The sequence below is a fragment of the Nycticebus coucang genome, chromosome 17 (assembly GCF_027406575.1).
Source record: "Nycticebus coucang isolate mNycCou1 chromosome 17, mNycCou1.pri, whole genome shotgun sequence".
Lineage (NCBI taxonomy): Eukaryota > Metazoa > Chordata > Mammalia > Primates > Lorisidae > Nycticebus > Nycticebus coucang.
Window position 1 is genome coordinate 19,374,735 of NC_069796.1, and position 24,917 is coordinate 19,399,651.

The 24,917-nt window shown below is 38.9% G+C and overlaps 1 protein-coding gene across 4 annotated transcripts in view; it reads left to right on the forward strand.

Annotated features, from left to right (window-relative positions):
* Positions 1-7,738: 7,738 nt before the first annotated feature.
* Positions 7,739-24,917, forward strand: part of PRR16 (proline rich 16) — a 285,975-nt gene continuing 268,796 nt past the window's right edge. For 2 of the 4 annotated variants that reach the window (XM_053566624.1, XM_053566623.1), the window contains exon 1: positions 7,739-8,132. In XM_053566624.1, the coding sequence (XP_053422599.1) occupies positions 7,974-8,132 (159 nt within the window). In that variant the 5' untranslated portion in view covers positions 7,739-7,973. The remainder of the gene's footprint in view (positions 8,133-24,917) is intronic. The other 2 variants (XM_053566626.1, XM_053566625.1) reach the window with 2 other exon arrangements.

Genomic DNA, 24,917 nt, shown 5'->3' on the forward strand with positions numbered 1-24,917 from the left:
AGCTCTGCTTGCACATGTGGTGGGGGCAGTTCAGCAGAGTGCTTCCCTGCTTAAAGCAGTGGTTCTCAACCTTCCTAATGCCGCAGCCCTTTAATACAGTTCCTGTGCGTCACAACCCACAGATTGATAACCGTTGGCTTAAAGGCTTTACAGAGGGGACCTGACCCTGAGATCAAAATGAATGGGGCACTAGGAGGCTCTTGAGTTTGGTAAACTGAAGGCCAAATCTAGACTTGAGAATAGCTAGCTTGAGGAAGCAAGAACAAGTCAAAAATGTCAATCAGTAGGTGTGAGATAAAAGTAAGGCATATATTCCAATATAAAGGTTCCATGGTAGATACATATTTATTTTATTTTCCCAGGAGCTTATTTACTCTTTGGGGAAAGAAATACAGCGCAGAGTAGGCAACTCCACCAAGTTGGTCAAAATCATCATATAGCACGTCCTCACCACCAGTTAATGACCAAAGAAAGCCCAGTGCTAATTCATAGAGCGTCTGTCTTTGCATGAATTTTGAAAATGATATTGCTTCCTGAAAACACTTTACTTCCACCTATCAGAAAATTATCATAATATACCGATTTTGGTAGACTAACTCATTTTACTGCCATCTGCTGGAAAATCGTGGTAATAATTATACAAATTCATGATTTTCTGAGAATGTCAGAACTATAATAGCAGCTTTGTGTCCTACAACCCCATCTCAATAACAGTGACTGGCTGAAATATTTGCCCACGATCTAAGCAAGATCTATCAAAATTTTCATCTGAGAGTGTTCTGTGATCACTTCTTTCTTTTCTAGTTGCAAAGTTGTCAAACTATGAGCCTGGATTTACCAATAACCAAGGTTCAACTTTGTGAAGAAACTAGTATAAGAGAAAGAAACCAATCCACAAAAAGGGGAAGGGTACAAAGGCAGGGGTCTGGAATTTCTGGATCCAGTTCTACCTAAAGATATTTTTATCCTCCCAATTCTGTGGTCAGTGATGAGACAATTTACATTGTTGAGTAAAATTTCGGGGTTTTGTCTCATGGATAAAAAGGTCTCCCAACAAACTAACATACATGGGAGGTTGTCTTGGTCCATTCAGTCTGCTATGACAAACAATCATAGACTGAGTTGCTCGTAAACCATAGAAATTTATGTCTTCCCATTCTGGATGCTGACAAGTTCAAGATCAAGGCACAGACAGATTTCGTGTCTGCCCTTCACAGGGGAAGATTGTCTCACTATAGCCTTACTCAGGGAAAGTGGCGAGGGAGGTCCAATTCACTTGGCCTCTGCCCTCAGGACTTAATTCCCACAGGATCCACCTCCTAATACCATTACCAAGGGAGTTAGGATTTTAAGTGATGGGTGCAGTATTCACACCACAGCAGAGATCAAGTAAACTGAATTGACTATAGTCAAGAAAGAGAGCAGGAAGAGATATTCCAAGGAAATCCTACTTTATATTAAAGCCTTAAGTACAATTATCTAATGGTTCCTGCTAGGATTATGTTTTGCTAAACCTAGTAGCACATCTTCTCTACAACATAGTTTCTTGCTCAGAGTAATCATTTTAAAAATATTTATTGAATTGAATTAATTTCAAAACACAAAGAGACAACACTTTATTCATTCATTCATTTTGTTACGTATTTACTGAGCAGCCTATTGCAATAGACACAGTTCTAATTACTCAGGACGCTATAAAAAGTATTTGTATTGAAACTTCCAGATCACATTTGCTTTTTATTTTTTTTTAACCAATATGCATCAACAGTACACAGACATCATGACAAAGGCAGTTGATGTTCTAAAAGGAGACATTCTCCAACAAATGGAAACACCTTAACAAAACATATGAGTGAACAAGAGATTCGAGTTCTCAATTTGTCATTCCCTAAATGTGAAAATGGGAAACATAGGGTATGACATTTAGCCTCCCAAAGTCTGAGTTTTCTACCCAATAGCATAAAGAAAATTTAACTGGATGATATTTCAGGCTTATTGTAGCTCAAAAGAAACCTAAAGTTTTCTTTTTTTAGCTTCAAATAACATATTAGTTGGATTTTCAGTTCCTAAAACTTACAGAGGGTTTATAAAAAGATTATGCTATACTTTGTATTATAACACAGGCCAAAAACATGATTTCATATAAAAATTCAGGTTCCAAGAGGATTTGTGGTTTTGCATTTTTATTGATATATAATACACCTACAGTTAAGTGCATGAATCCTGAGGGCACTGCTCAAGGCATTTCGACAGAGTGGACACCTCTCTGTACCTACCCCTAAGATGGAGATAGTGAATCCCACCAGCACCACAGAAGGCTTCCCCCTGGCCCTGTCAGTCACTACCTCCCATGCAGATCATCACTATTCTGACCTTCCTCACCATTGATTAATTTCATCTACTTTGGAACTTGAAAGAAATAGGATTATAAAGTATGCATTCTTTTCTGTCTAGATTTCCCCCTTAACGTTATGTCTGTGAGATTGATCCATATTTTTGTATGTAACAGTAGTTCCAAATACATAAATTAATGTGTAGTATTGTTTGCCTGTGTCACAGATTACTATGGTTGCTCCACTTTGGGCTTATCATGGGTAAAGTGCCAATGAACGTTCCTCTTCTTGTTTCTTTACACACATGTCCTCCATCCTGGCTCGGCTTGAAAAGACAGACTAGCAAGAGTGGGGAGGATATGGAGCGACTCCAACTCATACACTGCCAGTGGGAATGTGAATTGACAAAATCATTGTATTGACATATTTTGGCAAAATTAACTAAAACTAAACATATACCTACCTTACCACCCAGAACAGAATGTGCACATGTATGCTAAAGTTCTCTTTTTAATCTCACAAACCGGTGGTTTTCAAAGTGTGATTTCTACACACAGCCTAGAAACTCGGTAAAGTGCTCCACACATCCCAGTGCAAACAATTTTGGTCAGAACAAAGCTTTTTTTAGTTTTTTATTCTTCATGTTTTCGAATATATCTAAGGACCTCCTTGAATCCTACTAACAAAAACAAATTCATGCAAAAGAAAAAAAAAGGAAAACGAAAGCCTTTATTAAGAGTGATTTTATATTATGCCCATATATTATTCTTTCAGAATTGGTGAGGGATTGTGGTAGTGTGTCAATAATAGTCGACAATAGTCACTCAAAACATGAGGAATTATTAGGTATCATTGCAGTTGATAGCTAATAATTAACATACACACATACTCACTTGAGAATATCGATAAGAGATTATAACTAAAGAAGCAATCATTAGATGATCTCTCATAATTAACTAATTCTTCCTGCTACAAAATTCAGAAAATGAGGAATAAAGAGATAGAAAAAAACAATAGACTAAGTATATATTCACATTTATAAATAAGACCCTCCTCTGTTCAGAAATCTGTTATCTTTTCTAAGAATTGCATTGGCTATGAAGGGTTTTCTTCTGGTGCCACATGAAACAAAGTGCTATTTTTTTTTCAAGTTATACAAAGTATTACATTGGTACTTTGATGGGGATTACATTAAATCTGGAGGTTCCTTTGGGTAGTATGGACATTTTAACAATATTGATTCTTTCTTGCCATGAGCATGGTATGTTCTTCCATTTGTTAATGTCTTCTGCTATTTCTTTTCTCAGGGTTTCCTAGTTGGACCTCATTAGATCTTACCAACAAAAACAAGTTCATGCAAAGAATTTTACACATCCTTTGGTAGATATATTCCCACGTATTTCATTTTCTTTGAAGTTAGGATAAAGGGTATTGAGTCTTTAATTCTCAGCTTGACTGTTGTTGGAATTTATGAAGGCTGTTGCATCTCTCACCACTTGCAAAAATTGACTCTCGCTAGATAAAAGATTTAAATTTAAGACACAAAACGTTGAAAATTATAGAAGAAAGTATGGGAAAAACTCTTAAGGACAACTGGTTAGCCACATGTAGAAGACTGAAACTGGACCCGAACCTCTCACCATTGACAAAAATTGATTCTCACTGGATAAAAGATTTAAATTTAAGACACAAACCATAAAAATTCTAGAAGAAAGTGTGGAGGAAAAACTTAACAAAATTGGACTTGGAAAAGATTTTATGAAGAAGACCATTTTGACCAGTGGTTCTCAACCTTCCTAATGCCACAGTGTATTTTCATTGTTACAAAGGGGTTGCTATCCACAGGTTGAGAACCACTGCTCTTGGCAATTGCAGCAACACCAAATGTAAGTGGATGTAACATGATCAAACTAAAAAGCTTCTGCACAGCTGAACACAACTAAGCACACAGACAACCTTCAGAATGAGAGAAGATATTTCCATGCTACTAATCTACAAAGGGCTGATAACTAAAATCTACAGAGAAGTAAAACTAATCAATAAGAAAAGAGCAAACAGCCCCCTTTATAAGTGGGCAAGGGACTTGAATAGAAACTTCTCTGAAGATGACAGATGAATGGCAAACTAACTAAAAAAAAAATGCTCATCATCCCTAATCTTTAGAGAAATGCAATTCAAAGCTATTTTGAGAACAAGTGAGAACAGCTCACATTACAAAATCCCAAGCTGCAGATGCTGGCGTGGATGTGGAGAGAAGGGAACACTTTTATACTGCAGTTGGGACTGCAAATGAATACAGTATCTATGGAAAATATGGAGAATTCTGAAAGAACTAAACATTGACCTTCCATTTGACCCCACAATTCCATTACTAGGCATCTACCCAGAAGAAAAAAATAATTTTTTACCCTGAGGACATTTGCATTAGAATGTTTATTGCAGCTCAATTCACAATTACCAAGATATGGAATCAATCTGAGTGCCCATCAACTCATGAATGGTTTAATAAACTACAGTATATATATACACCATGGAATACTATTCAGCCATAAAAAGATGGAGACATTACATCTTTTTGTATTTACCTGGTTGGAGCTGAAGGACATTCTTTTCAGTAAAGTACCACAATAATGGAAAAGCAAATATCCAGTATATGCGATACTAATATGAGACCAATAGATAAATAACTACAAGCCCACATGAGAGAAAAAACACAATTAAATTCAAGTGGGGAAGGGGGGAGGGGGAAAAGAAGGGAGGAGAGGAGGGAGGGGGGTTGGCAAACTCCACCTAATGGGCACAATGTTGGAGGATACAGCACGCCTTCTGGGTGGAAGGCTCAACTGCAGCTTGAACTTTACCTAACATTCACAATGTAAACTCATCATTTGTACCCTCTATAATCTGAAATAAAAAAAAAGAATTCTGTTATTCTAAATTCACAAGTAATGTATTTGGGTGTGTAACTATTTGCAACTCGCACTGGTACATAAGCAAATTTATGGAGAATGTCATCAAGAATTTCATTATGTATCACTTTTGTGGTATGGTGGTTTTGGTATAAAACTTTATATATACTCATCTCTGAGAGTCTAAGATAAGCCAAAGGAATGAATAATTTTCCAGAAGGGTAATATGAAAATGGGGTGTAAATAGATTTGATTTATATTTGTGTATTTTTTTCTGTGCTATTCTCCTTTATATTTTTAACTCTATAAATTTTTCTTTTCCAGAAATATTTTATAGAGACTTGCTTTAATCGATCTTAAATGACTAGAAGATACTGAGAGTTACCCCTGCTGGAATCCTGACAGCTTTCTCAGTTTAGTCTTGGAAACCAATTTTATCTTTCCCCCTTTTCGTTAACTCTGTATTGTAAACAGGCACAGATGTAGGTAAAGATCAATGATGACCATTAAATAGCAAATTGTGTTGAGTAAATTGTGCTGTGGGTGTGGGTGGTATGTTTCAGAGTTACAGTTATGGTCTGACGTTGGTCCAGAATAATTTGGTTCAGTAGTGGCAATGGTATCATTGGAGAACAGATTTTTTTTTTTTAATCTTTAGTGGAAGAAATTCAGAGTAGTATGGAAATATTCCCATATTGTAGGAGGATTATTTTGTCTCTGGGAAGGAAACAAACACTTCCCTGCCTTCTCCAATATCCTCACCTAAAGTCACTGTTCTCTGAATCTAGTGGTCTTCCTTACTCACATGCCTCCTATTGAGAGGCAAAACTTCAAACCTAGAAAGATTGGTTTCTATTTTACCTTAACTTTAGCTCCTGCATTCCTGACCATTTGTCTTGCTTCAGATCTAAGAGTATCATTAAAGATCGGAAATTTCCCATGGGGGAGTTTTGAAACCTAACAGAATTATTTTTACTGTTCCATTTTTATAAAACAGAGAAAAGCCTGAAGAGACAAAAGGAGTTTTAAAAAATCTATTGTCCTTACCTCTGAGAACTCAAGCACTTTACTTATTTAATACTTTTAATCATTTTTTCTTTTTCTCTTCTCTGATTTGCTTACTGCAAAGTGGTTCTTTTGTTCTTTTCTTATTTCATTCCTCCTGCAGCAGCATCTGCTTTTACCCACCTTTCCTCTGATTTTTCACTGCAATTTTTAGTTCTGCATTTTTTACATCACTTCCAAAGTTCTTTTCTTCCATTCCTTTGGTCCTTCGTATTACAAATATGACTTCCAAAGATTTTGTCAAGATGAATTGTTCAGAATTAAGAGAGTGATTGATTACTAAGAGTCCACAGAACTGGGAAGAGGAGAGCTGCCAAGATATTCTCCTGCAGAAGCACTTTGGAGTTACCTGGAGTAGGAGATGCAAGAAACAGGGAGCCCTGCTAAGGCCTCACCAAAAGGGAAAGCCTGTTAAGAGAACGATCTGGAGGAGTGTGAACTGACAGAGCAGAGCCAGCCAGCCAGGTCAGTAACTAACAGCCCTTGGGTTTGCTACTAAGGAAATTAAAATTGCAGCTAATGAGAATGGTAACCACCCACTGAGAATGAATTGAAGGCTTCCTATTAACTCCCCTGTCTGGGTCCTTTTGACAGAATACTAAGGAAGTTATTTCCTATTTGCTTAGTAGCAAAAGACTTGGAATAGAGGGTAAAGAATGATAGAAGAGAAATTGGAGACAACTCTTATTTGGCTTCTTTGGGGAATCCAAATAGGATGATTTTCCCCCTTCACTGAAAATCAGTATAGGTCACAAAGAGAGCTGGGGGGTGAGCTGATGGGGAAGAGAAGAGAGAGAGAGAGAGAGGAGAGAGAGAGAGAGAGAGAGAGACTGACCAGATAAGAAGTGGAGTCAAGATCACTCACACAGTCTCTGGGGGATTATGGAGGGATTTTTTGGGGGTGGGACTTCAAATTAATAAATCCACTCCTAGCTTTGAGGAATTACTACGATGAAGCTATCTCTTTCAATAATGCTGGTTAAATGTCACAATTCCAGTAGATAAGGGGTCGCTATTATGCACGTCTTTTTTTCCTGCAGAATTATGTTTAATTCACAGGTCACTGGGATGCTGATCAGAGGCCTCTGGACGCCACGCGTTTCTGGAAAAGCATTTAGGGTTACATTATTGACCCTAACTCCAGTTCCTGATCCCATCGTGGTTGTTTCCAAATCGCTCCAAGTCTCCCTTAGCGGGTGAAGCAGAAGGAAACCAGGCTACACGTGAGAAGACGCACCGCAGGCTGGTGGGGGCCTTTCCGAACCGAGACAGGGGGCGAGCAGGATGCGAAGTTGTCCCCCTGCACTTTGATACCAGGGCGGCCGGAAGGGATGGGGGCACCTGTCCAGGGCGCTGACCGCAGCCGACACCCCCCTGCGCGGGCGGGGAGCGGGCGCGGGTGCGCGCGAGCCGCGGCGGCGGCGGGGGAGGCGCAGGCGCGCTGCGCGCCCGTCTGCAGCCCAGCGCGGAGCGCCGCGTCTCCGGAGCCGATGGCAGCAGCGCGGTGCGGCCGCGGGGCCGGGCGCCGAGCGCAGCCGCACGCCGCCGGCCGGGGAGCGCTCAAGATGTGGGGAGACCGGGGTGGCCGCAGCAGCGCCAGGGACGGGGGCACGCAGCAGCCTCCGCGCGCCCGCCTGTCCTGACCTGCCTCGCTTGCCCCCAAAGAATGTCAGCCAAGCCCAAGGGGACCCCCTCCTCCTCCGCTCCAGCCGAAGGACCGCCGGCAGCCTCCAAAACCAAGGTGAAGGAACAGATCAAGATCATCGTGGAGGATCTGGAATTAGTCCTGGGCGACCTGAAGGACGTGGCCAAGGAACTCAAGGAGGTGAGAGGCGCGGGGCTGGGAGGGAGTTCGGCACCTTGGCTCCCTCTGGGGTTCCGATCCCTTTTCGCTAGGGACTCCCAGATTTCTAAACTCCCGGGAAACTACAGAAAGACGCCTGCGGACTGACTTTCTTTGCTCCGGGGACTGTACTCCGGAGAAGAGTTGTTGTTGTACTTTCTTTTTTTAATCAGGAAGAAATCAACTAGTGTTTTAATGGATGGACCTGGGATGGTGGGGGCGGGGGGTTGAACGCGCGCCTGTCTCCGTCTGTGTGTGTGGTGACGGGGAGGGGGCTCACGGGGGTGTGTCGCCGGAGGGAGACATGACAGCGGTCGGGGCTGCAAGATGCTTCGCTCGCGTCCTCTCGCTCCCCCAGAGTCTTTTGGCAAGTCCGCTCCCTGCCTGGCAGACTCCTCAAGTCGGGGCTAAAGGGGGGCCAGGTTCTGGGCCCTGGGCCAAGCCAGGGAGGGCAGGCTGGGGGAAACTCGGCTCAGGCTCCCCTCCCGGTCTCCAGGTCTCCCGGTCCCACTGGGAGAAAGGCGACTTGGGCCGCGCGCAGCAGAGTCCAGCCTTGGGCGTAGGGAGGAGGTTTAGGACTTTCTCACTTTCGCAGTTACTGAAGCCTCCCCTTCTCTCCTACAAATGTCGCTCCCTTTAACTCTGGGCCTTCCCACCACGCCTTCTCTCCTCCTTTCCTTCCTTCCATCCTGTCCCCATTTGCCACTGAACCTGGGGAGCAGGGTGAGCAGGCGAGCGTGTGTGCGCGTGTGCGTGTGTGGGAGAGTGTGGGGGGTCAGCGCGCGTGCATGGGGTCTTGCCACTGGCATCCGGACTGTTCAGAACTGAGACTGTTTTGGTTCTTACACCCTCCCTCCTCCGACATCGGTTTGCCCCCCACCCTCACTCCTATATTATCCAGTGGAAAGCAGCAGAGACCCGGTAGGGGTTCAGGCTGCGTAACCCAGGCGGCTGCTGCGGGCCGGGGGCGAGGCTGTGCTGGAAGGGGGTCTTGGGTGCGTGGATCTGGCGCTAGTGGCGTAGTGGAGCTGGTGGCACAGTCGTGGCACGGTGTCCCCTAATGAGTGGGCTCCTGGTGTGGTCTCAGTGCGGGAGTCGGCAGCCCCTGTTGCGGGAGAGTTAAGACCTTAACTTGGAAGGTGGCGGCCACAGCGGGGAGAGAAGAGGTGAGGTGTAGTCTGGATCCGACATTGTAATCCTGTCTGAAGCCAAGGAGGAGATTTCGAGGGCTGTTTAATTGGCCTCTAGAGCTTAACGTTCTGTATTCAATTTCCTATCCAAATTGGAGGAGAGACCTCTCCCTCCTCTTTCCCGCACCCCCTTCACCGCTGTGAGCTAAACTCCGCGTGTGTTTCCAAATGGAAGTCTGTGAAACGGGCCCATTCGTCGCCAGGGTTCAGTTTGCCCAAAGCAAATGTCATTCCTGAAGCTTGCTCCACAGACAGACATAATTCCTGCCGAGGTCCGGAGACTGGCTGTTGATACATAGGCGGGGATAAAACTTGTCACGTTGTCGGGGCCCTCCCCGGGATTACTGCTTCACAACTGGTGGACAGATGGAGGGGTTACGCGTTGAAATTCAAGTCTAAAGATGCTGTTCGCTTCTTTGTTATTCTTTTATTTGACATCTTTGGCAGGCTGTGTTTTCATCTGAAACATGGCGTTTTAAAAAATGAACAAATGGTACATGTTCCTTTTGGCAGAATTATGCTTTACAGTTGAGATTTCTAAGGTGGGGGACGTGGAAAACCTGCCGCAGCCCAGCCAGGCAGTTACTGTTTAATGTCGAGTGAGATGAAGAGGAACGTAGTCAGTCAAACCCTGCGTTGGGGGCCGTCCTCCTTATGTGGTGACGGGTCAGTCCACTCACTTAGATTTCATAGACTAACTCACAGCAACCTGGACATAGACCTGGTTCTAGTTTGCATCATTATCATAGGAACATTTGGAGACCAAGGAGACCTATAGTGAAACTTTCAACCTCCCTTTGGTTCTTAGTTAAAACTACAAAGATGTAAATCAGGGGGGTCTCTTGCTCTCTGACTTCATTTACTTGAGGATTTTTAAGGGAAAAAAGAAAGGCAGCTTATAAAAGAAATTTTAAAAAAGGCCTAGATTATGTACAACTAAGTAGACGAAGAGATCTGACAGATCCAGAGATCAATTTTTCACTTAATGTTTTTGGAATTTGATTGATTACCAGGACATGTTTGAGTAACAAAATCTCACCATGAACCTGAATTTTATGAATGATAAATTGTGTGATGTGGTTGATAATAACTCCTGTGTGGGTATCATGAAATGCTTGCCCATGGAAATGTATATACTATGGCTGAATCTCAAGACATTGGCTATTTATGTAATATGAATGAGAGTTATTTTGAGAACAAAATATTTACAAGACATATTTAACCAATGGCATCTTGCAGTTGTCTACCATTTATCTCTATAGGATAATTTTGCATATGTGACTAAACATGTCTTTGATGTGGTTTGGAATAACAGAATAACAACACATTGTTTATGACAAAGCCTGCTGGTTTCTATATCTGTTACTCGTAAATATAAATGGTGCTCTTAATTCATCAGTTGTTATATCCAATATTCTGGTGTTTTATAATTAGGATTTATTAAATATAAACAGATCTATTTAGAATTCTACTTCTTTTACTGGCACTGCTATGCTTTTAGGCCATAGTATATTTTGTATAAATTATTAGCAAGCTTCTGTTAACTTGGAACAGAAATTAAAAATAAAAGAGTGGTTATGACTAGATGACTATGTCAGTTACTACTTTTTTCATTTCTACTTTTTTTAATATTCTGCCCTTTAGTTTCACACAAACTCTGTGCCAAAGTATTGGATTTTTGTTTGAGCTTATTCTGAAATTGCTTTTTTTTTTATAGAAGCTTTCTGGATTTTAGTCATTTGAAAATTCAGCTACTAGGGTAAAGTTAAGCATAATAGTCGCTACTTGGAACACTTTAATAAGTAGTAATGAAATTCCAGTCTGTCCAACAAGAAGAATAATTATTATGGGTATATTTTTATGATTATTTAGTTATAGTTACTGAGGCAGTTATTGGATTGTGCTACATATATTAAGACAAGAGGAATAGGACTTCTAATAAGTCTAAAGGCATTTTTATTCCTCTAGAATTTAGTAAATTTTAGATAACTTGATTTTTTTACAGAAATAATATGGGTCTGTTGGTCTTCTGTGCCACTAACTTAAATATAATTTAGTGTATTTATCTAGCACCTACCATATTTCAAGTATTATACCATATTTTTATTGCCACTGAGATGAAAAAGTTGTAGTTTCTTGTCTCAATGAGCTCAAAAGGTTACTTTGAGATATATTCATCCTGTCTTTTAATATTATGGTATAAAAAGACATTAAAGCTGTTCATGGCCACTCTCACAATAGGCTCAGAGGAAGAAAGCAGAATTGAGAATAAGAATGACTCTATATTGATTTATAAATCAATACAGGCTATGTACTGAGTAGTATGATAAACCTTTGATGAAGAAAGTAGAAGCTTAAAAAGATGGTAGGTATGGATTTTAATAAATTTACAGTTTATGTTGGTTGTTATGATTGACATAAATGGATCAGTACCATATACAGGAGATCACATATCCAAATATTATAATTAAATATTGAAGATTTTCATGAAGGGATGTTCATTAGAGAAATAAAGAGTAAAATGGAAGATGTTGAATCCCCCTTTGTAAAGGAATAAGATTTGAAAGGTAGACAGGGGAAGGAATGAATAGAAAACAATTTTGGAGTGTAAGATTAATCCATATTGCTTTTCTATACACATGAAAAAAAAGGAAAGAAATATTGGTGAAACTCCAGAGCAGCAGTTCTCAACCTGTGGGTCGCAAACCCTTGGTAACAATGAAAACACATTCCAGCAGTAGGAAGGTTGAGAACCACTGCTCTAGAGTTATAGGGCTAAAATTAACCGTAGCTGGTAGAGCAGGTGTGGGTGATACATTTTCACTAAGAAATGTAGAAACAAAGCTACTGCTTTTTAAGAATAGGTCTTAGATAATCAGAGTTGGTTGGGTAGCAACTTGCCTGCTCTTTTATGAAGATCTCACTAGTAAACTTTTTTGTATTAAATGTTAGTGTTAGTATGGGATCACAAATCTAGTTGGCTAGAGTCCCATTGCAATCTCTAACACTTATATCTGGAAGCAAAATTCATTACTGCTTTTTTTTTTTCTTTTTTTGAGATAGAGTCTCATTTTGTTGCCTCTGGTAGAGTGCCATGATATCATAGCATATAGCAACCTCAAACTCTTGGGCTCAAGAAATCCTCTTGCCTCAGCCACCTAAGTAGCTGGGACTACAGGTGCCCGCCACAATGAAAGGCTAATTTTTTTTTGGAGAGAGGATCTCGCTCTTGGTCAGGCTGGTCTCGAACCTGTGAGCCTAGACAATCCACCCATCCGCCTTGGCCTCCTAGAGTGCTGGGATTATAGGGATGAGCCACGGCCCCTGGCCTCATTGCTGCTTTTAAACTGATTATAACCTTGAGCATTTTTTGAGTATTTCATTTTATGATTTCAAGTAACATGACTACTAATATGAGTTGAGCAAGTACTTACATGTATGTGTGTATGTGTGTGTATATGTGTATGTATATGCAGACTGTTTACTGTTTTAGAGGAGCTTAGTAAGTAGACATGGCTCTACAGAGGACCCGGTTAAAATGAGGTGTTTTGTGTGTGCCTGGAAGCACTCAGTGTTTGGATCCGTGGGCGAGAAAGTGTGTGGCATTGTCACTGTGCACTATAAAGAACTCATGATTTTTCTTATAATGTCATGAATAAACTTATAAAGTCCAAAACTTGCCTTTATGTGGGCCAGATGAAAACGAATTAATAATTATCTGCAAACTCTATTTGCTTTTAAATGTTCTCTTCTTTTTTATAGGTTATTCACTTGGAGTTCCATAGTTTATTGTGCTGGGAAATCCTACTGGTATTTTTTGGCTAACAAGTTCATGCATATAAAACTTATTACTAGAACAAATTATAGAGAATAATCTCTGGAGTATTTTCTAAGTTCTAAAGTTGTGAATGAGTGGAATTTAATAGTTCATTTAATTGTAGCTATAGCTGTACTTTCACTGTTCTATACTATAGTTTGCCTCCCTAAATGAATTTAATAGTTCATTTAATTGTAGCTATAGCTGTACTTTCACTGTTCTATACAATAGTTTGCCTCCCTAAACTGATATTTACCAAATGTCAAATTCTTTCAAATTTTGTTTCTTTAGGAATGATGATGGCTTAGCATGTTACTGAAAAAAAGAGAATGGTTCTGAGAACACACAGTTAGCCTATAACCATCCTTCACTGTCTGTGTTTCCAATGAATTAAATCATTCAGCACTTAGAGAATTAGCTGATAAGAAACCCAAGCAGCCTTGAAGTAATAGGCAGTGTGTTTCAGGCAATAAATAGTGAAGTAAGAGATAGTAAAACAAGTGTCATGGGTTACATTATTAACAGGAAAGAAATAGAAATGCAACTTTGAGCAAAACATATTTTCTCAAACTATAGTACCTGCCTTCTGTAGATCTAGTGCATAAAAAACTTCATGGGAAATTTTGAAAATGACAGTGACAAAATTCCGATCTGTTACTGATTCGATTATGATTGAGATGTGCTTTCCTGACCTCACATTGCAAATGAAAGATCAATAAACGACAAAGGGCACTATTCTTTTAAAGAACATATTTCCTTTTTTACTGATCTCAGAAGTAATACAGCCTATAAATGTAACATGAAATTAAAAAAAAAATGAATAAAATATAAAGGATAAAATAAAATTGTCTTTAATACTGCATGGAAATTAGTATGCTAAACATTTTGCTGTATTTTCTTTCTGTCTTTTTGTATTCATATTTTAGCATAGATGAATTTACAATTATGAATTATATGCAATGGCATTTCTACTTTCTCAAATAATATTAGATCATAACCATTGCACAGATTTGCAGTGTTATTTCATTCTTCTCCTAATGTTGATTATTATGTTTACTTCTACTTATTAATGGTTATTATTTATATATATATATATCACTAGAAAGAATATCTTTGGCAGTAAAAATAGCTAATGCAGGTAGCTTCTGCTATCTTCCAGGTACTCTTGAGTGCATTTATTTATATTAGATGATATAATTCTCCAACAGACAGTTTTCTTATCCCCATTTTACAGATAAGAAAACTGAAGCTAAAGAAGTTAAGTCACTTGCTTGAGATCACTTATAGTATAAGTGAAGTGATATTCACTGCCAGATAGTACAGGAACAGAGCCCAGGAATTTAACCCCTAAACGCTATCATAATCCTGTTTCCTGGTTTTTTTTAAATTTTTTTTTTTTTTATAGAAGCCAGGGATGTGAAAGCTTTGATGTTCTTAATCCATATTGCCAAACCGTCTTCCAGAGTGTGTTCACAGATTCTTACTCCCAGCAGCGGTGTAGGTGTAGATGCTGTTTCCTAAATTGGGAGTGAAGATAATAAGCTATTTATTTAAGGCTCTCTGTGTACTTAATTATTGTCACAGTTAACAGTCATTGTTTTTGTTGCACTTCATTTAGGGCACAAATATTGAGGCAAAATTATTAATGAGGGAATTGGACCTTGTGGTTTAAATTTTGCAAGTAAGTGCAGTGATTACCTTTATTCAACAAAAATATTGATAAGAATATTACCTATCTTTTTAACATCACCGCTGAGAAAATAAAGGAACAACGCATATGAATGCTTGTTGATATCTAGCATTACATACAGTTGTTCCAAATGAATAAACATAGTTTGGGAAATACTAGTCTCTTTTGTGGCTATCAAAATGCCTTACGAAGGGAGGCATTATCCTCAAGTTTGCTGAGATGCTTTGGATTTGACACTTGTGCTTTATGTCATGACTGATGAATTAGCAAATCTTGTTGAATTCTTTACTGGGCCCAAAACTGTCGAACTGGCTAAAATAATTTCATGTGTATTTTGTAATTATATTTCTTAGAGTAATGTTAGCACTATGGATTATAGGCCTCCCTTCTCCCCCACATATAAGAGTTATGAAAAACAGCCTTATCTGAAATTCTATTTGTTTTCTTTTCAGGTGTAATAGGAATAGAGATGTTTTCATTACAGTGAAAGTTTCAATAGGAAGAACTGCTCCAAATTAAGTTTCCCATAAGACCTGGGAAGCCACAGTCAGCAGTATTTCAGCTTTAATCACGAGCCAGAAAGTAACATGAACTGAAATAAGAAAATAAACATATATCTAATTAATGTCCAAATAAAAATAGACTTACAAAGTAGCCTGTCAACTCAGAACGAATCTCTTACCTATGTGGCACAAACTATTTATTTATTTATTTATTTATTTTGAGAATGGAAAGACATGAGAATTCCAAAGGAATTAAACTCCCAGACCTCACTTTTAGGCAAGACATGTTAACATTGCTAGGACTAAATTTATATTCATGATCTTTATTTTCTATCCCTCTACTTGGAAAATACAACTTCAAGTTGGTGTTTGAGACAATTTGTATTTGTAGAATAATTGAAGTGAGTCGAATTGCATGCTTATGCCCCATGAATCAGTGATTATGGAGTCTCACACACTATAAATAGATTTTCAGCTACAGATAACATATGTCATATGTCTTTCCAAATTTGTCTGGAAAGAATAAATTTGATAATTTCTAACAGGTTCTATTCTCTGGCACCACAAAAAAAGGCAATAGATATACTGATGTGTTTTTGCCCCTTTCATGACATCACAGCTTACTTCAAGATTTTAAACTCTATATTTAGGTGACAGAAAAATACTGGTTAAAAAAATTCAGTCAAATTAATTGCCTGCAGTGGTAATGGTTCTTAATTTTTTCTCACCACCACAGACCCCATTGAAGGAATGAAAAGTGTTAGGGATATTTCTTCTGCAATAAAAGCTTATGCAAACATAAATTTCTATACATGTTCAGAGAAATTTGGATGGTTGGGAATGACTCAGGTGAAGAGATAAGAGACAAAATAGGTGCTTGATTGCCTTTTTTAAAGAAAAAACACTTTTTTCTGGTTGTTGGCCATGTACCTCCATAATTTTGAGGATGAAAATTCCTGGCTCTTGGGCGGCACCGGTGGCTCAAAGGAGTGGGTTGCCGGCCCCATATGCCAGAGGAGGCATGTTTAAACCCATCCCAGGCCAAAAACTGCAAAAACAAGATATATATATATATATCTTTTCCCTCTACAAAAAGGGGAGGGGAAGAAATGCTGATGGTTGTAATCTGATGTTTTCTTATTCGAGGGAGCAAATGGTGGTATACCAATCATTTTCTTGTGTGACATTAATTCATGAATTATGAAAGATACATTGAATTCATGATATGTATAGGTCACTGTGCTGAAGACTGGAAAAGACGCAAAATGAATGAGGTCCTGTCATGGAGAGCATCACCCCCAGGAGGGTGAACGTCACCCCTGGTAGGGGCTTGAGAGTTACAGCAACGCGGAATGAGTACCAGCCAACGAAAGCACACTTAGGACACAAAGAGGGGGAAGCTTTCATCCTGGTTCCTATTTTTAATTTATCTTTCTCTGAATGAATACATTCTAAACTTTGCTAAAGAAGTATAGTGACTCCTGTAATGATACATTATAGTTTTGGGATGTGAGGGCAGAATTTTCAAACTCATAAATGTGTTGCTTTGTTATTGTAAATTAGAGCATTATTCATAGGGATTATGGTCAATTAGTGTAATTAAATCTCAACACATATTACTAACAGCAGAAGCTACCTTTCTGAAGCAAATCTCTCCAAATGAGAAGCTCTGTTGTTAAAGAGAGGTAAATGCATTTGAAAACAATCGGAAATCAATTATTTTTCTCTTTAAAAATTATTAAGATAAATCATTGATGATTTACATATGTGTGACTATCAAGCTGTTACAGGTATAGCATTTGTACATTTTGAATTAATTTGAATAAGGCTTGAAAAATAGGGAGAATTACTGAAAAAGATAACCAGGTAACTATGTTCTATTTACTTTTGATAATAATGGTAGCACTATGTAGGTCAACTATCGTTAATTGAAAATAACTTTGAAATTTTAAAGCCTGAACATCAGACACGTATTTAGGTTTATGCAATGATGTGTAGAATAAAGTGTTTGGTTATCTCTTATTGAAGAAATCAATGTTTCTGATCAATGTTTGGCATTGTGTGTGTATGTGATTTTTTTAAACAATCCAATTTTTGAGGCTATGATGGTCAGTACGTTAGCATAGTATAAATGAGTTAAGATCTCAGAATTTGAAGCCAGGCTGCTCTGTTTTAAATCGTTCTGCCATGTAATATTGGCCACATTATTTAACATCTCTCTCTCTCCTTTATTTCCTCCTTAAAATGGAAATAGTGATAATGTTACCTACAGTATAGGCTAGTTATGAGGAGTAAATGGGTTATATGCAAAGGCCTTCTAACAGTTCGATGCATAGAGCAAGCACTGTCTGTGTTATCTGTCAATATTGTTCTTGTTTGAATTTATCTGAGCATTCTTATTCATTTATTCAACAAACAGATGTTTATTTAGCCCCTACCGCATGTTAGGCACTGTTCTATTTGGTGAGGATACACTAGTGAACAAAACAGACCAAATTCCTTTATGTGTGGGGAGGGCATAAGGAAGATAGGTTGATATAATAAATGCCAGAATTTATACAATGTTAGAAGGTGAACGTGCTATAAAATAATAGAGGATGACGAAGTAAACGGTGGGGGGGGGGGAGGTGCAATTTTAAATAGGGGGATCCGGAATCAGCCCCTCTGAGAAAGTGAGATGGCAGTGTGGGGGGCAGTTTGAAGGGGAAGGGGCACACCCTCTGCAGACCTAGGGAGCACCTTCCCAGGGAGAGGGAACAGCAGTGCAGGGGCCTGAAGGTGGGCTAGTGCCCCACGCCTTTGAGGGACAAGTTGGCCAGTTGGCAGGAGTGAATGAACAGGGGAAAGAGTGACAGAGACAGGGTCGGATGGGCATGGGGGCTTGTCTAAATGTTTGACTCTTACTGAGAGTTCAATGGGGATTTGCAGGCTTTTGAGCACAGTGACTGGATCTTTTACTTCTGGCTTAGGGTTTCTCAAACTCCGCGCTATTGACATTCTGAGAGGACAATCCTTTGGTGTGCAGGGACCGTCCTTTGCAATGTACGACAGTTAGCAGCAGTGTCTCTGGTTTCTACCAGCTAGATGCCAGCAGCCACTGAAAATGCCAGTGCGGCAGCCAGAAGTCTGGTCAGAGGAGGAGAATCACCTCTCCTGGGAGCATTGCTCCAGCTCCTCCTCATATTCCATGGGAGTTCAGATGTGGGGTGCTTTCTCTACCCACCTTTTCCTTTCCCATGCTAATCCACCAAGCACTGGGACTTTGTTGCTTTCATGTCTTATATCCAGAATCATTAAAAAAAAATACCATTGGCTGTATTTTTCTTCTCATTTGCCTGATTCTTTTTTCCTTCATCCAACATACATTGAATATACACCTACCCATTGCTATCAGTTCTTTTCTTTTTATTTTTATAATGACATAAAAAAGTAAGTTAAACATTTTTAAGAGATTTTGGTACCTCTATATATTTTAGGATTTGGAAAAAAATAAGAGAAACTTGGAAGAGAGGATAGGAACCGCCAAGGCTGAGCTGCTTGTGTTTGTGCCAGGCAGTTCCTGTGTGAGGTCGGTGGCGACCTTGACTGAGGGGAAGGCCGTGCATCTCATCCATCAGTTAGTCCTGTGCTTCTCCTGTTTCTCCCACTTGTGCAGACACAGGAGAGGCTATAATGGTTTCACTGCTCGCTGGCAGGGTACAAATTATATACGGAAGCGGTACAGTGATGGTGATGCTGGTGACACACAGGACTGGCATCAAGTAACTGCTCATTATCGACCAGGCCCTGTCCTGACTTGCCTCATCTAATCCTCACAGTCGCCGTTTGAGGTTCCTGTAGTTATTTTATGGACTAGGAAGCAGAGGCAGAGAGCTATGATACGAAGAGCAAGTGATGGAGTTGAACTCTTGGTATTTCCCCCTTTAAACCTTTATCCGTAACCAGCTCCCCATTCCTGGCGCCAATGCTCCGCTATTGTTCAGGCTTTTAACTTCAACCTTCTCTCCCTCTTCTCTTTCCCGTGTTCTTCCTCCCCTGTATCATCTGCCTCTTTTCCCCTCCTCTTCTATCTTCCTTTTCTTCTCCTCTTCTTATTTCGTCAGTTTCCTCATCTATTTCTTTAAAATGCCTCCGTATCTTATTTACTTATTAAAAATGAAAACACACCCATCGTAGGAGACTAAGGTTGTCCGTAGAGATAAAATAGTCAGCAAATCATGGCCTCTGCCATCTTAGAACTTACATTCTAATAGACATTTTCTAAATAATAAAAAAAATAATATTTATTGAGGGGTTTTAAGGGTTATGAAAGAAAAGTACGTGATGCGGGTGGCACCTGTGGCTCAGTGGGTAGGGCGCCGGCCCCATATACTGAGGGTGGCGGGTTCAAGTCCAGCCCTGGCCAAACTGCAACCAAAAAATAGCCGGGCGTTGTGGCGGGCACCTGTAGTCCCAGCTGCTCGGGAGGCTGAGGCAGGAGAATCGCTTAAGCCCAGGAGTTGGAGGTTGCTGTGAGCTGTGTGAGGGCACGGCACTCTACAGAGGGCCATAAAGTGCGACTCTGTCTCTACAAAAAAAAAAAAAAAAAAGAAAAGTACGTGATGAAAAAAAACAAAATTGTTTATAGGGCTTGTTGGTTCTTGCTGAACGAGGGATTTTGACTGACTTCTTTCTTTCGTTTCTTCTCCATTCCCTGTGCTGTTTGCTTCACAAATCTAGAGATTTTTCTCTCTGCCTTTTGTTTTCCTGTGCCAATTTATTCTCTAACCACGGCCGGATTAATCTAATGCCCTGCTCCCTTCAGGCCGTACCCCTGCTTAGAAGGTCATACACTATCTCCTATTACTTAAAATGTTAGATGACCAGACTTAGCCTTCCTGCCTGACACCCGGGGTCTCATCTTTCCCCTTAAGCCTGTCTCGTATTCTCTTCATTCAAAAACACAGAGACCATCCCAGACTGTCTTGACACCACCGCAATGTTTTAATCAGTGTGCTATCTGCATCCCTCGTGTTTATATTCATTATACCACAATCCTGGATCTGCTTGTATTACTTCGTAATTGCTCCCTCTTTGTGTGTTGTCTTTTTTAAGATCTAGTAACTGTTCTCTGTTGGTTACTAATTATTTAAGTTTCAATTCAACAGTTTTAAAGTCTCCCTCTTATTTACTGAGGAACTTGAACTTGAGGGGTCCATCTCCAAGTAGTACTTATTAAGGATGTTAAGGGCTCCACAGTTGAGTATGAAGGCCTATTTACTTTAGAAGATCATTAAAAATCCTCCCCTATTTTTGCTATACCAACATTTTTTTTCACTCTACCATAGAGGATTCCTTTCAGTATACTAGTGAAAACAAATATAATAATGCATGTAAAATCCTTTCTTTGCCTTAGTTCTGCTGAAAATTATCATACCATTTCTTAGCTCTCCTTTACAAAAAACATGAAAGTGTTCACTATATTTGCTATCACCTAGTCTCTCCTGTTTTTTCCCTAAATCTGCTCAACTCAGATCTATAATCTTACTACGATAGCAAAACTGCCTCTCTGAAGGTTTTCAGTGACTCCATGTTATTTATTTAATAAATAGTGAATTTTCAGGCCTAATACTGTGTAACCCATCAGCATTTGACAATCTCTTTAAAAATCTTTCCTCATTTAGCTTGAAGAATACAAGGCTTTTTCACCTCACTGATTTTTCTTTCTCTGTTACCGTTACTGTTCCTTCTCTGGAATAGCCTAACTCAAATTTTTATTTATTTATTTTTTTAAGCTTACCCCACTTCTTGGTAGTAAGTTTTATGGAAAAATGTCATTGGTTCATAACTGACAAGTTTATATCTCCAGCACAGATCTTTATTCTGAACTTGTATAACCAGGGGTTTACTCCCATTTCTATCGGCTGTCTCAGAGGCATCTTCATTTTACCATGTTCTAAACTGAACCCCGATCTCCTCTCTCCCCCCAAACCTAATCCTGCAGTCTTTCCCATGTCGATGATGGCATGTCCATACTCTCAGGCCTTGGAGTATTTACTTATTCCTCCTCCTATCATAAATTATATGCAATTCATCAGAAAGCTTGATTGGGTTTATCTTCAAAATGTTTCTAGAATCTGGCCAATTTTTTTTCCCCACTGCTGTCATCCTGGCTCACCCCAGCATCCTCCCTCATGTGGATGGCTGGAATAGTCTCCTGTTCTCCTCCTTTGCTCTCTGAAGCTTTTTCTCAGCTCATTAGTCAGTGAGATCACATCAGTCCTTTCAGATTCCTGTTGCAGTTTCTCCTTTTACTCAAAGTCAAGGTGCTGACAGTGGCTACCAGGCCTTTCCAGGGATTTTCCTCCCTTCTCCTTTATTGCTCTGACCTTCTCTCTCATTACTACTTTCTCTCTGGGTCACCTGGCTTCAGCCTCAGTAGCAGCAGCCTGCTGTTCTAGGAACAAATGGGCTATGCGCATTTTCACACCTAACTCCTCTTGAGCTAACTCTTTACCTCATTCAAGTTTTGCTGAAGTTTCACTACATGGCAGCTAGTCAGCCAACTCCATAGGTCGTTATAGAATCTGGCACTCCTTAACCTTTTTCCCTCTTTATTTTTTCTCTGCACCTTAATACTTGTCTGTTTTTGATACACTGTTTCTCATGGTTGTTTCCTGCCTCTAGGAGAGCAGCTCCCGAAGGCCAGTGACTTCTGTTCCCTTATGTGTCTGAAGTTCTTAGAGCCTGGATGATGCGTAGTAATGCTTATTAATTAATGCATTAATAAACAAAATGAACTACTCAATTAATAATTACTGGATATTTCTTAACTCCAAACTTTCTCTTCCAAAGTTCTCAAAGGTCAAAATTATTACTTTTTATAGAAGAAGATTTATATTCACTGCCATCCACTCCTTGCAGAGAACGAACATGCTTATTAAAACCTTTTTCTGTGGATTCTTTTTTTTTTTTTTATTTAATTTTTTTCTTTTTTTTTATTGTTGGGGATTCATTGAGGGTACAATAAGCCAGGTTACACTGATTGCAATTGTTAGGTAAAGTCCCTCTTGCAATCATGTCTTGCCCCCATAAAGTGTGACACACACCGAGGTTTCTGTGGATTCTTAACCTATCTATCACTATGGTGGTGGTTTGTGAGTTGACTGGTGGGAGCTTGTTTCCCCAATTTTTATTCCATAATCTACAACTCTTGTTAAACCCATCCACTCCAGTTCAACCCACATTTATATTGTTTTAAACAGACAGAGAATGTCTCAGTAATAACTAGTACCCTTAATATTTACTGTGTGTGAGACAGAGTTTTTAGTTTTTAAAAAAATATTAACTCATCAAGTCTTCACCCTTCTTATCTCTCAGCCAAGAGTTTCCAAATTATCCCTCCACACATGGAAATTCTCGAGACATTCTGTCTATATAAACCCTACCCGTGGCCTGGAATGCTACAGCGAAACCAAAGTCTGGCTCTGATTCGGGAGCGTTCATTATTGCCTTAGGCCCAGGCTTGTCATTTTAAACTCTTTGAATTACCTAGAATTATATCTTCTAAATCGGATATAATTCTATAAATCAGATGTAATTCTACTTTCTTCTAATAGAATATGTTAACTACAATGAGGAGAGCGTATGTCTCCTTTTACAGCCTCCTCTGTGTTTTTCTGCTTCTTAAATATCAGGCATTTTTCTTGCCATTAGTCGTTACAAGTTTTAAATTAACTGGAAAAAAAATAACATTTAAAAAGGAATATTGGGTACTGTTTAAATAAGTTTTAAACATTCCACCTATGTATGTAAAAAACAAGCGGGCAGTTTGGTAAGACCTGGGTGATACCCGTGTCGGCTGCATTTTCTGTACTCCCTCTAGTGTTCAAAAATATGAGGACTTACAATTAGCCGATTCAGATATTAGAGCCCTGCAGACATTAATGTAGAAGGAGGGCTTTTTTACCTAATGTTATTTTGTTTTCCTCAGATTATATTATCAAGTTCCTAGAATTTCAGCATTACGGTATGAAAAAGCTCTCAACCCTTACCTGTGGGGATCCAGTCGCATCCGACCTTTCCACATGTGTGTTTTTAATCTGTTCACTTCATTCAGGAAGACTATTAGACCTGTGTTTAAAGAACATGCTATGTTGAAAACTGATTTTTAATTTTCATAACTGAAGTCTAGATTTTAGTTGTGCACTTTGAATAGGAACAGAAACCTTCTGACACGCTAAATATATGCAAACTACAAAACATTATAAACTATAATAACTAGACGGTATCTCTGGACATAGACATTAAAACATTTAATGACATCGTTTTGCTCTAATATTCTGAAATGTTATATATTTATTTCGAGCTACCTTAGGCAATAATCAGTATATCCTGAGGCATAGCAGAAAGTAAAAGGAAAAATGCATATTCTTATCATTTAACATGGAATATTAATAATTGGTAATGTAAGTCAAAAGGAAGATAATTTTAAATTATAAAATGAACTAAATTATTAACATTTACTTATTTTTGAAAATCATAGACTAGTGTTTAAGTTTTCTAAACTGATACATAAAAATATCACTTATATTTGTTTAGTGTCCTACGGCTTTTAGTGTCCTATGGCTTTTTTAAAAATTATTTTTAATTATTATGGGAACATAATAGTAGTTTACATACCTATTACATATAGGTGATATTTTGATACAGGCATACAGTGTGTCATAATCAAATCAGAGTAATTGGGGTATCCATGACCTCACATGTTTATCATTTCTTTGCGTTAGAACATTTCAATTCTACTCTTTAAGTAATTTAAAGTACAGCATAACTTTTTACCCTAGTCACTATTGTGCTATAAAGTATTGTTCATTCTATGCAGCGAACTCTATTTTTGAAGCCTTTATCCCCTCTTTCTCCCCACCCCTCCCAGCCTCTGGAAAACGTCATTCTACTCATATAGGTTTTAAGCCACTTTTATGCCTACCATGTCAGTAGCTTAGCATTAGATGGAATAAAAAATAAAATATAAATGTCTTAACACAATAACTAAGAAAATACTGTGAAGGCTGTGTTAACCATTTAGATGAAAATATTTCAAATTATATATAAAACCAGCACATTGTACTCCATGATTGCATTAATGTACACAGCTATGACTTAATTAAAAAAAGAAGAAAAAAAATAAAAAAATAGAATAAACTACTTTCATAACTTTCTAAAGCACTATTTTCTAAATGCTATTCACTCCCTAGAAATACTTTATGTTATAATGATTAATTCATTCAATAGTGGAATTCAAAACTAAACATTCACCCTGCAATATTTTTTTCAGGAAGATTTATGTTCAGTGCTCAAACCTGATGCGTAACAGGCAGTATTGTGTGGCCTTGGGGAAACGTACATTTGTTGATATACAGAATAATATGGCACAGCATGAATGTTTGTTACTGTTTCATTAATCATAGACAGAATGCACCAAAATGCTGGAGAGTTTAACATCTGCTTCCTAATGTTGCTAATACCTGCAATGTCTAATGAATTCCATCACTCACTAACAGTCTGTGGGTTACAGAACCAGGTAAC